The sequence below is a fragment of the Miscanthus floridulus genome, chromosome 15, assembly GCF_019320115.1.
Source record: "Miscanthus floridulus cultivar M001 chromosome 15, ASM1932011v1, whole genome shotgun sequence".
NCBI classification, from domain to species: Eukaryota; Viridiplantae; Streptophyta; class Magnoliopsida; order Poales; family Poaceae; genus Miscanthus; species Miscanthus floridulus.
In genome coordinates this window covers 25,922,055-25,935,369 of record NC_089594.1, presented here as the reverse complement: position 1 = coordinate 25,935,369, position 13,315 = coordinate 25,922,055, and the positions used below count along the sequence as shown (strand labels likewise).

The 13,315-nt window shown below is 41.6% G+C and overlaps 1 protein-coding gene across 1 annotated transcript; it reads right to left on the bottom strand.

Annotated features, from left to right (window-relative positions):
- Positions 1-686: 686 nt before the first annotated feature.
- LOC136507912 (calcineurin B-like protein 6) lies at positions 687-5,146 on the bottom strand. Its single transcript, XM_066502506.1, has 9 exons — positions 4,940-5,146; positions 4,344-4,501; positions 4,151-4,233; positions 3,983-4,042; positions 3,372-3,480; positions 2,745-2,797; positions 2,287-2,367; positions 2,090-2,202; positions 687-975 (listed from the first exon to the last, which is right to left on the bottom strand). Exons 2-9 carry the CDS (start codon positions 4,456-4,458, stop codon positions 918-920), a joined length of 672 nt encoding a protein of 223 aa, XP_066358603.1. The 5' UTR covers positions 4,459-4,501; positions 4,940-5,146; the 3' UTR covers positions 687-917.
- Between the last annotated feature and the right edge of the window lie 8,169 nt (positions 5,147-13,315).

The following is a 13,315-nucleotide window of genomic DNA, read 5'->3' as shown; positions in this document are numbered from 1 at the left end:
GAGATTTGAGTAGAGATTTTGTTCAGTGGTTTTTCTCTGACATCATTGAATGGCGAAAAAAAAAAAATCTATCCTTTTCCTACAAGCAATTCCTGCAAACCAAAGGTGCTACAGTACTTAGAAATGAGGATTCTCCGTTTTGCCTCCAATCCAAAAGTGACATTTTTCCTTTAGTTTTTGCTGCAATGCAAAGGGGGCCTCAATCTTGCACTTTTGTGTTTTCTTAATCCATTGGGTAAAGTGTTAAGTGCATTGTATTCCTGTATTTTTCCTATTGCTACGTTTCTATGCAATCCTACGTTCCAAAAGACCGTAACTATTCGACCACACAAACTGAATCCTGATTATTTCTTGCTGACAGAGTGAGAGGTAGTCCCGCCAAGTGCATATAGAACTACACAAAAATCATTAACGTATTAACATGATACTGAAATTCCTTCCCTGGCAGAAATGAAATAATGGAGATGGCAGGAGTCCATCACAACAAACAGATATGGAATAACTGAGATGGCTGGACTCCGTCGCAACAAACGGCTTCAACGCTTGATCTTCTCTTTGAATAAAATAAAAATAAACGTCCCCAACACAGAGCTAAGATACAGTTTACTAAGCCTTACCATGCTTAATTAGTTGCAATGTCAGACATTTTACCTTGGCACTCGAAAAAACTACATTTTCATGCCGGCAGGTGCAACTTGTTGATGAACAATATATTTGAGGAACATTTTATAAACACATGACAAGAAACGCTTCATGCTGCAATTCTGTGCACAATAGCAATACTCACTATACAAAAGGAGGACGTGCCACCACATAAAATTTACATTTTCAAGGAAACAAAAACACACTAGTGCCCCCACAGAACCTGATCTGATGTGTGCCCCAGGGGCTTGAATGGTGCCATAGACGCTGGGACCTCACGCATCCTCTACTTGAGAGTTGAACACAAAGCTTGGAAATGTTGTGGTGATATCCCTGTTCAAAAATTAATCCACGATCAGAACAATATTTCAATAAATGCTGTTACTTCATCAAACATACACAGATTCAGTAAAAACAGCACAAAAAAAGAGATTAAACTGTATTTTTTTGTCCAAGTTTCAATTAGCAATCATGATAGTGCACCATCAGCACAGAATTACCCCCATCTTTCTCCAGATAAGGATCTGACGGAGAAGAAGTGATCTGGCAAGCAAAGGTTTTATGTTAACTAGCGTGAGCCCCCACGCTGCACGTGCGAAGGAGGGCGGGAAAAAAGGGGAAAAAAAGACGTAACGGGTGTGTACTGTGCCGTAAAGGGCGCGTACTGTTCTGTATCGGTGTGTAATGTTCTGTATCGGGGTTGGTACTGTTCTTTATCGGGTGGTACTGTTCTTTATCGGGTTGAGACTGTTCATCGCGGAGCTGACACCCGGTACTGCTGATTGGATGAACAGTAATCCACAGACAAATTTAAAGTTCTTATATAGATATTCCCTCCATTTTACTATACTTGTCCATGCCTCAGAATTATCTGTTTCAACATATCTGTCCAAGGGTGGAAATGATGGTGTTTTATTGTGATTTTTCCTGTTATTATAGTCCTAAAACCACAAGATACTTCTGTTCTTTCCAACAAACTTCCAATCCAAAGAGGGTGGCCTTTTTCTTCTCTAAACAACAAGGCTATTAATATCTTCATTATCACGAATCACGATTAATAAGACATTAAACAGACATTACACAGAGTATACCAAAGGGTACTTGAATTAAAGCTTGTCGGAAACAGCAAAAGTATCCCGTACACGTCATGTGCATCATAACATGAATATTCACAATAAAAGTATAAAACACAATAGTTTTGACCCACTAAGGAACAATTGACTAAAACAGCATATTCCGAGACTAGGACAAATACAGAGAAATGGAGGGAGCAGGTGGTGTATGTTCTGTGTGGTTAACAAATATAGAGTCTACAATACTGAGTTAGTGAGCTTCACATAGGAGGTTAGGAACCCAAGTAGAAGTTCAGGAAGAAAGTTCAAATTGTTTTTTTGAAACATGAAAATTCAAATTGTTAAGAAAGGGAAAACTCATCAAGAGTACTGACCGGAGATATGGGAGGGTCATATTTTTTAACAAAGATGGATGCCTCAAGACAAGGCTACGCCATTCCTCCTTGTCAATTTTCCCGTCGTGCTTTGTATCTGCTTCCTCAAATGTCTAGTAACATCAAAAAGTATGAGCAACCAAGCATAAGTTCGATAGATATATACCCTATACAGAAATATATGTACTCCGATATACCTTATCAATAATGCCTTCAATAATATCATCTGAAAGATTCATTCCTGATTCAGCAAGTGTTGCGACAACCATTTGCTTGACCTGACAATCAAGAACAAACACAACAACATTTTCATTGCTGATGGCTGCATTTAATGTCAAATGGGATATACTTCGTGCAAGCAAATATAAGAACAATCCTCAAAAAGGGCTGTGTATGAGGGCTTCAGTTTAGACTCATGGGTGTTCAATATCAATCAGCTTAGTTCAATTCAACTTGAGAAATAAATTTCCATTGACGATAAAATCATATGCTAAATTGGAACCTGACTTGAGAGGGTGAATAATTGTATTCACGTACAAGCTAGTGTAGCACATGTAGGAAAAATAGATGCAACATGGAACATGCAAACCAATAATATGCAGTGATACATGGAAGATATGATTTCTTAAGATAAGGATAAGCATGTGGAAGGTACCTCCTGCTTTTCAATGAAACCTTGTTGTTTGAGATCATACAATTTGAAAGCAACTGCAAGTTGATAGGAAACAAGATCATGAGAGTGAATGATTAGTGTGACACATGCATAATTTCCCAAAGTAGAATAAACTGAATTGGTTAACTACATACTCATTCTAAATACTTCATCATCATAGAAAACTTCCCAAACCTAAAGATTTTGTATGTGCATGGTAAAGATGCAGGTTGCAGGCCTCGCACTAATATACTCTATCTACAAGCTTCTCCCTCCCTACAGAGCCTTAGCAGGTAACGAAATCAAAATAAACTATTTCTAGCCGCAACAAAAAGGAGTTAGTGTTAGTCCATTTAACCCATGTACCACATCAGGAATGAATGTCTATTCCATTTTTTTACAATGTTCATTCTTTTGTAAAGCTGAAGGGCATCACATGCATTACAGTTCCAGCTGCCTATCATGTCCACAAGTGTTTTCATGGATATTTAGTAACAGTAATGACTCGACATCTTATCTTGAATTATTATCACATATTAAAGTTGTAACTGGATACTTGGTCACTTATGTAGCATTTTCAGGAATAAATAAATGAATGAATAAATCAATAAATTAAGCATGAAGGCTTACAATCAATTTTGTCATCAATTGGTGCACTTGGATGGAACACAGAAAGGGCTCGAGCAAATTCCTCAAATTCAAGAATTCCATTGTGCTTCGTGTCAAACAAGTCAAATACCTAAAGTCAATGAATCAAAAACAGGATACCTTAGTGTTTATTTCAGATCAACACAAAAGAATATGCATATTTTGAAAATCAAACGAATTTGCAACAAAGAGATAGAGAATTCACATTGAGCACACCCCCTTCCAATGATTGCAGGTGGAGGCTTACACATGCAGACACATTGAAATTATGTGTTAACGGCTTAACGCATGCCCGCAGAAACACATGTGTTAGCATATGATTGAAGCTTAAAAGGCTCAGGGTCTATGATGCCCAACCACTGTTCTAGACACCTTAGCATAATGTGATTAATGTCATGTTCATATAACAAATATTGTACTGTTGATCCTTTTATAACACACAACTAGAAAAATAATGTGACCCAAATAGCAAAAAGAACACGATAATTGGGCAAGAACAGACTGAATAGCGTGAAGTTCTCAGCAGTGAGCTTTGCTTTCATGACAACAAAATTTTCACAAACAAAATGTATATAAGGATCCAGTGGACATACCCGATCAGCAAACATGCTATCCTTTCTGTTGGTCTTAAACAGGGCTAATTGGAATTCTTCCTGCAGATAATACGTCAAAGCCCCAAGGAGAGATCAGACATCATGGCTTCATGGAAACAAAATTGCCATTCACTGCCACTTCACAAGAAATTAGTACAACGTACAGACCTTGTTAATCAAGCCATCATCAACCACAGCGCTGCTAATCTTCTTGAACAGCTCATACAGAGCCTCGATTTCATTCACATTAACTGCAAAATACAGGAAATCCACTGCTGAATAAACGATAAACCGACACGAAACAAGCGTCTGAACATATAGACTGATTCCGTAGAAGCAAGCGAGAGTAAAAAGAGCATACAAACAGTCTCTCTAGCCAGGCGTTCGGGGTCCTCAAGGCCCTTTGGCCGATTGGGTATGTCAAGGTCGCAGCACTTGAGCAGGGCAGAGGCGAGCCGTCGAACAAAGTCCACCATTGCACACTCTACGAATAGCTATCCAAATCAACACGTCTCCGAGCTGCAAAAGACCAGGAAGAAGCGGGTCAGGACCGACGACCGCAGCGCGCGAGCAATTTCCACGACCGGATGACACCACACCACCCACCCAGTTCCCCCTTCCGATTGGAGCAGAATCCCATAAAAAAAACAGGAAACCAACCACTTCCCCGCTCAGGATCACCGGATCACAGCTCAGCTGGAAGCCACGCGAATCGTAATCCCGACCGACGCCCCGATACCTCGGACACGGACACGAAATCAAGCCAGAAACGGATCCCGTCGCAGCCGAAACGCCGTCGCAAGCACGCGTCACCGCGGGTCCGCATTCTCTCCGCGACTCCCGGCTTCCACGCGCGAACGGCGCGGCCATGGGATCCCGCCGCATCGGAGTTTTCCGGCCCGGGGGCCGAGATGGGATTCGTGCACGAGAAGGGATCGGTAGGGCAGCAGGCCTCACCTCATCGGGGATCCTCCTCGCGGACGGAGGCGGGTTGTTTGCGTCGTGGAGGGACGGAGGGCGGGGGCCGGCGGTGAGAGATTGCGGAGGCGCGGGGGAGGGCGTGGCCGTGAGAGGAGGGAGGGAGCGAATCGCCGGAGGAGGAGGAGCGCCACGTCAGCGGTTCTGGAGCCTGAGGATGTCGTTGGTATGTTCTCCTCGTGATCTCGTCCCAGATCCCCGGCACATTCCTGGGCCGAGAGGTAGATGGGCTTTTCGTGACCGGGTGTGGGCTTGCGACCTCCGTAGCCCGTGGACCCAGCAAGTGGGCCATGGTCAGACAAGGATGTTTGTCCATTGCTATCGCGATTTGAACCAGGTCAGATCTAAGTAGCCCCGAGCAAATTTTATCGACAACCGAGAACCGAACCGAAAAAAAACTGAGAACCGAACCGAATTTACCGAGAACCGAAGTCTCAGTTCCCTGTTCGGTTCTCATTTCTGAGGAACCGAAATTTGTTCGGTAAAATCGGTTCCCCCCTCGGTTAACCGAACTAACCGAGGAACCGAAAATAGTGTAGTAGTGTGTTGTCTCAGTGTCTTGCACTCTTGCTAAATGCTGATGCCTTGCTTTAGAAGTTAGCACTCTATTTATGTATTTGTTACTCTGTTTGACTGTTATATTTGTCATTGTGGTTTTGTATGCAATCATGCTGAAATGCTGTCAAAATTTGGTATTGAACATGTCATTACATGGATTTTGGGTACTGTTTGGTTTTTCGGTTCTACCCGGGACCGAACCAAAAGAACCGATACCGAACTTGGTCGGTTCCCTGTTTTTTGAAGAACCGATCGGTACTGGTTTTCTAAGAACCGAACTTCTTAAAAAATCGAAGAACCGATCGGTTCGGTTCGGTAGAACCGAAGGCCCATGGCTAGATCCAAGTGCTGTGTCAACTGTCAACCGGGTCCGATATTGTCGGTGCAGAAAGTGACCAACGCGTAAATATTTATAGTTTTGCCGTACGTTGTGATTGGATGTGGCCTAGCACTCAATGACACAGGGTTTATACTGGTTTAGGCAACGTGCCCTACGTTCAGTTTGAGTCAGAAGCGAGCATTTGTTCCTCCTTTGGCCAGACCTTCCGGTCGAAGACTGGATCGCCCTTGGGCTGTCCTTTAGGCTTTTGGGCCGGCCTAGGAGTTGCGCATCATTCGTAATATCGTCTGCTGGGGCGAGCTTTTGCTGAGGAGCAGGTAGATTAGGGACCCTGGGTTTATGAACCCGATAGGAGCCCCCGAGCCCCTGGGCGATTCAGGTAGAATCGTCTGAGGATTTTTCGTCTTGACGGCGGGTGCGCGCGAGCGCACCCGCGGGTGTAGCCCCTAAGCCCCCGGGTGATTCGGGTGGAATCGCCTGGGGATATTTTGTCTTATCGGTGGTGGAATTTTCTGTTTTGACGGCAGGTGCGCGCGAGCGCACCCGCGGGTGTAGCCCCTGAGCCCTCGGGCGTTTCGAGTAGAATCGCCTGTGGGGGTTTTGTCAACAGGTGTGTGCATGTTGTAGTCATGGATCAAGGATTAGGTGTAGTTTAGGGATTGGGCGAGACGGACTCGTGGATTCAGACGTCGGGCGCAGCCCCATTGGGTGTCGCCGAGGCAATTGAGGGATCGGGCGAGACGGACTTGTGGGTCCAGGCGTCAGACGTGGCCCCATCAGGCGCAGCCAAGGCAGTTTGAGGGATTGACCGAGATGGGCTTGCGGATCCAAGCATCGAGTACGGCCCCATCGGGCGCAGCCGAGGTAGTTTTAGGGATCGATCGAGACGGACTCATGGATCCAGGCGTCGAGTGCGGCCCCGTTGGGCGCAGCCGAGGTAGTTTTAGGGATCGATCGAGACAGACTCATGGATCCAGGCGTCGAGTACGGCCCCATCGGGCGCAGTCAAGGTAGTTTTAGGGATTGATCGAGACGGACTCATGGATCCAGGCATCGGGCACGGCCCCATCGGGCGCCGCCGAGGCAGTTTAGGGATCGAGCGAGATAGGCTCGTGGACCCATGCGTTGGGCGCAGCCGAGGGATCGGGCAAGACGGACTCGTGGACCCGTCGTGCGCAGCTGAGGTAGTTTATTGATCGAGCGAGACGGGCTCACGAACCCATGCGTCGGGCGTAGCCGAGGGATCGAGCGAGACGGACTCGCAGACCCATTGTGCATAGCCGAGGCAGTTTTAGGGATCGGGCGAGATGGGCTCGCTCTCAACGTCGTCATCTAGGAGCTCGTGGAAAGAGGTGGGAGCATAGCTCGCCATTCCCATGAATTCGAATGTGAGAGGGGGCGGCGCCAGCATCCTTCGGAGCCCCTAAGCATATGTGTCCATGAAGGTCGCGAGGACGTAGGGGAACCGGTCGCATGGCGGTCGTGACAAGGACAGCGGGGTCTCTCTAGAGAATAGGTAGAAGATAATAAATAGCGAGTAAACGACAGTATGTATGTTACTCATAGCGGGGTTTGAGTAGAGCGTATGCTCGGAACGAAGCGCAGTCGCCTCGCCGGTGAAGTCACCGGGAGTCCCGGAGCTGATGGAGGGTGCCCCTCCGGTGGGCACCGGGACAGATGCCTCCTCGCGTAGGTGAAGCACATCAAGCCAGTCGGCGACAAAGTCTAGACTTCCGAAGAGGAAGGTCTGGGACGGCTTGAAGGTGGGTGGAACCCACATCCCAACAGGTAGGAGTGTAGGAAACTCCAACGAGCTGAAGCGAGTCATATCGCTTGAGCCCGCCATGGCGAGGATGGTGGAAAAGTGGGTCATCCGATGACCAAAAGCGTGAACATACGACATCTTTCCCATGGACGGCGCCAACTGTCGGTGCAGAAAGTGATCAACATGTAAATATTTGTAGTTTTGTTGTACGTTGTGATCGGATGTGGCCTAGCACTCAATGACATAGGGTTTATACTAGTTCAGGCAATGTGCCCTACGTCTAGTTTGAGTCGGTCGGTGACTTTATTCCTGAGCCTAGGTGCTTGAAGTTCATAGTGGCGTTACAAACGAGAAGGAGAAAGATGGGGGTGCAAGAGGTCCGGTCGAACTCTAGACCAAAGGGCCGAGAGAGACGGGAGCTCCTACGTGTGCTAAGTATTTGAGCGTGTGCTCTGTTGGGATCCTTGGTTGTTTAGATCGTTGGAGTGTGTTTCAGTTGCTGGAGAGTTGATCCTCTATTGGGAGAGAGTGTATCCCCTTTTATAGATGAAGGGGACAGCCTTACAAGCGAGAGAACGAGAGTATGTATGCCGGCAAGTCTTGCTGCTCACGCCGTCAGGTACAAGGTGATTGTAGGCGCTGTAACAGAACCGACTAATTATACGAAATTAAGTAAGAAAATCATCCGCCAGAGCAGATGATTTAGCAAACTTAAGCCCGTATAACCACTACAAGAAATTCTTCTTTTTATGACAAAATCCCTCATGACGAGGCCTGTTTTTGTCATATAATGTAACATAATATGACGAAAAGTTATGTGTTGTCATAAAATTATGAGACCCAAAAGTATTTATGACGACATTGTTTCTTGTGTCACATAAAGGTAGCAAGTTTCGTCACAAATTGTTAGGCGACAGGAGTCGGTTGACGGTTGTGAATTTATGACGATTTATACAATTTTTATATGACGACAGTAGACCGTCACTGAATGTTTTATCAAATATGACGACCCCCAATGTCATAAAATACCCCAGTATGAGGTGGAGCCTTGACCCATGACAGTTGGGCTCGGAGCTTGGCCTAGGCCCATGTAAAAATGTAGAGGGGGCCCAGGTGGAAGGAGGCAGGCCAAGCCTAAAATAGAAGGCCCGAGAGATGTTTTTTTTCTTTTTCTTTCTTTTTTTAAAAAATTTATAAATCACTTGTTCATCATGAACAAGAACGATTTCTCTTTTTAATTTCTAGTTAAAACTTATAACTAGTCTTTCTCTCACATATTAACTCCAAATGTGATGATTTTTTCCTAAATTTTTCTAAAATCATTATCTATCAAGTTAATGTATTGATTTTGGTCATCTTTTCATGTGACAAAGTTTGACCAATTCGAATTTTAAATTTTAAAAAAATGACGACTTCCAACTAGATTTTGAAACCTGAAATGATTTCAAATGAAAAAGTTATAAACATAAAGGTTGTATAATTCATCAAGATCTACATTTTTTATTTTGGTCATTTGTTCATCCGATAAAGTTATAGTAAAGTTGTTCACAAATTTTACACATCTCTCTTATAGTTTCATAAACTACGAGACAGATGTGTAAAATTTGTGAACAACGTTACTATCACTTTGTTGAATGAACAAATGACCAAAACGAAGCTTGTAGATCTCAATGAGCTTTACAATGTTCTTGTTGATGACTTTTCATTTGAAATTACTTAGTACCCTAAAATTATGTTTGAAATTCTAATATTTTGAAATTTAAAATTCAAACTGTTCAAACAATGTCATATGAAAAAATAACCAAAACAAAGAAGGTAGATCTTGATGAGTTGTACAAACTTGGTATTCATGACTTTTTTAGTTGAGACCATCTAGGGTTTCGAAAACTGGTTTGGGGCTGTCAAAATTTAAAAATCCAAAATTTGAATTATTCAAACTTTGTCAAATGAAAAGTTGACCAAAACAACAAATGTAGATCTTGATGAGCGTAACAAACTTGGTATTCATGACTTTTCTATTTGAAACAATTTAGAGTTTCAAAAACTGGTGTCAAAGTGTCATTTTTTTAAAATTTAAAATTTGACTTGGTCAAACTTTATCAAATGAGACACTAAATGACCTCAGATGAAAAACTTTTGAATACAAAGGTGTTATAACTCATCAAGATCTACAATTGTTATATAGGTCATTTTTCCATTTGAGAAAGTATTAGTAAACACTAGTCACAAAATCATGAATCTCACATAGAGTTTATGAAACTATATAAGAGACTTGTCAATTTAGAACTAAACTTTCCTAACACTTTCTCAAATGCAAAAATGACCTATATAACAATTGTAGATATTGATGAGTTGTACAAACTTGGTATTCATGACTTTTCTAGTTGAGACCATCTAGGGTTTCGAAAACTAGTTTGGGGCTATCAAAATTTAAAAATCCAAAATTTGAATCGTTCAAACTTTGTCAAATGAAAAGTTGACCAAAACAACAAATGTAGATCTTGATGAGCGTAACAAACTTGGTATTCATGACTTTTCTATTTGAAACAATTTAGAGTTTCAAAAACTGGTGTCAAAGTGTCATTTTTTTAAAATTTAAATTTTGACTTGGTCAAACTTTATCAAATGAGACACTAAATGACCTCAGATGAAAAACTTTTGAATACAAAGGTGTTATAACTCATCAAGATCTACAATTATTATATAGGTCATTTTTCCATTTGAGAAAGTGTTAGTAAACACTAGTCACAAAATCATGAATCTCACATAGAGTTTATGAAACTATATAAGAGACTTGTCAATTTAGAACTAAACTTTCCTAACACTTTCTCAAATGCAAAAATGACCTATATAACAATTGTAGATATTGATGAGTTGTACAAACTTGGTATTCATGACTTTTCTAGTTGAGACCATCTAGGGTTTCGAAAACTGGTTTGGGGCTGTCAAAATTTAAAAATCCAAAATTTGAATCGTTCAAACTTTGTCAAATGAAAAGTTGACCAAAACAACAAATGTAGATCTTGATGAGCGTAACAAACTTGGTATTCATGACTTTTCTATTTGAAACAATTTAGAGTTTCAAAAACTGGTGTCAAAGTGTCATTTTTTTAAAATTTAAAATTTGACTTGGTCAAACTTTGTCAAATGAGACACTAAATGACCTCAGATGAAAAACTTTTGAATACAAAGGTGTTATAACTCATCAAGATCTACAATTGTTATATAGGTCATTTTTCCATTTGAGAAAGTGTTAGTAAACACTAGTCACAAAATCATGAATCTCACATAGAGTTTATGAAACTATATAAGAGACTTGTCAATTTAGAACTAAACTTTCCTAACACTTTCTCAAATGCAAAAATGACCTATATAACAATTGTAGATCTTGATGATTTGTACAAACTTGGTATTCATGACTTTTCTAGTTGAGACCATCTAGGGTTTCGAAAACTGGTTTGGGGCTGTCAAAATTTAAAAATCCAAAATTTGAATCGTTCAAACTTTGTCAAATGAAAAGTTGACCAAAACAACAAATGTAGATCTTGATGAGCGTAACAAACTTGGTATTCATGACTTTTCTATTTGAAATAATTTAGAGTTTCAAAAACTGGTGTCAAAGTGTCATTTTTTTAAAATTTAAAATTTGACTTGGTCAAACTTTGTCAAATGAGACACTAAATGACCTCAGATGAAAAACTTTTGAATACAAAGGTGTTATAACTCATCAAGATCTACAATTGTTATATAGGTCATTTTTCCATTTGAGAAAGTATTAGTAAACACTAGTCATAAAATCATAAATCTCACAGAGTTTATGAAACTATATAAGAGACTTGTCAATTTAGAACTAAACTTTCCTAACACTTTCTCAAATGCAAAAATGATCTATATAACAATTATAGATATTGATGAGTTGTACAAACTTGGTATTCATGACTTTTCTAGTTGAGACCATCTAGGGTTTCGAAAACTGGTTTGGGGCTGTCAAAATTTAAAAATCCAAAATTTGAATCATTCAAACTTTGTCAAATGAAAAGTTGACCAAAACAACAAATGTAGATCTTGATGAGCGTAACAAACTTGGTATTCATGACTTTTCTATTTGAAATAATTTAGAGTTTCAAAAACTGGTGTCAAAGTGTCATTTTTTTAAAATTTAAAATTTGACTTGGTCAAACTTTGTCAAATGAGACACTAAATGACCTCAGATGAAAAACTTTTGAATACAAAGGTGTTATAACTCATCAAGATCTACAATTGTTATATAGGTCATTTTTCCATTTGAGAAAGTATTAGTAAACACTAGTCATAAAATCATAAATCTCACATAGAGTTTATGAAACTATATAAGAGACTTGTCAATTTAGAACTAAACTTTCCTAACACTTTCTCAAAATGCAAAAATGACCTATATAACAATTGTAGATATTGATGAGTTGTACAAACTTGGTATTCATCATTTTTTCAGCTGAAATCATTTGGGGTTTCAAAATCTTGTTTGCAGTTACCCTTTTTTTTAAATTTCAAAATTTGAATTGCTCAAACCATATCACACAAAAATATTAACAAAATCAACACAATTAATTGATAGTGCATGATTTTAGAAAATTTTAGGAAAAAAATCATCACATTTGGAGTTAGTATGAAGGAGAAAAACTAGTTACAAATTTTACCAAAAGATTAAAAAGAGAAATCACAACTTTTTCAGCAAAAAAATAATTACTTAAATACTTGAAATTGAAGAACATGAAACAAAGTTTTCGGCCCGTTCAACTGTTATTGGGCCGGCACTATGCAGCCCAATATATTCGAACCGTTGGATGGACCTTTGATGAATCAGAACCGTTGGATCAAAAGCACATGTATATAAGCACATCCTGCCTCCCAAACCCTAAACTCCTCTCTCTCGGCCCTGACTGCGATACCCGTCGCCCCTCTCCCTCTGCCGACATCGGCACCCCTCCCTCTCCCTCTCGCTGCCTCCCACAGCGCCGCCCCTCCCTCTCCCCCACAGCGGCGGTGCCGCTCGCTCTCCCCCATACCCGCCGTGGCTTCGGAACCCGAACGTTCCTCCTTCAACCTCTTCCCCATGACCAGGGCGTGGTGCCCCTCACCCACAGTGATGGCGGCGGCCAGGTAGAGGAGCGGGTGAACTGGATCCGCCGCACGCGACCCCTCCAGCATGATGCGGTCCAGGTACTGCTGTCTCTCCCTCCTTCATCTCCATGTTCTGAGGTCGCCTCCAAACCCTAGCAGCACAGCCCAAGCTCCGGTGGAAGCCTAGGGGTTCTACTGCGATTTGTTTTGATTTTTCCCTTTGGAGATAAGTGGTGGTCCAGAGATTTATTATTCGTCCTTTCACCTCCTTCATGTACTCATTCTCACCTTGCACTCATCATGGTGATCTATGGCCAACGATATCATCCTTCCCAAGAAACTTCATTTAACTGTGTCACAAATATGCTGGATTCAGGTCATCTATGAATATGTTTCTCCTGGGATTCGCAGATGTAGCCTTACATGTCAGGCAGTTCATAGGCCATGGCTCACGCCAGGTGGGGATGATTCCATATTTATGTGATGCCGTGCACAACTCATAACCTCATATGAATGTCACTGAACTCCTGTTGCAGTCTGGTATATTGTGCCCTTCAAACCAATACAGTCCTCATATCCATTTGGTAAGATG

What these genes read in the sequence shown, in the direction of transcription:
- LOC136507912 (XM_066502506.1), bottom strand. Translation starts at nt 4,458, where the DNA reads ATGGTGGACTTTGTTCGACGGCTCGCCTCTGCCCTGCTCAAGTGCTGC. An exon ending in ATGATGGCTTGATTAACAAG is followed by an intron (nt 4,043 to 4,150) that starts GTCTGTACGTTG and finishes TATTATCTGCAG; the next exon opens with GAAGAATTCCAATTAGCCCT. An exon ending in AATTGATGACAAAATTGATT is followed by an intron (nt 2,798 to 3,371) that starts GTAAGCCTTCAT and finishes ATCAACTTGCAG; the next exon opens with TTGCTTTCAAATTGTATGAT.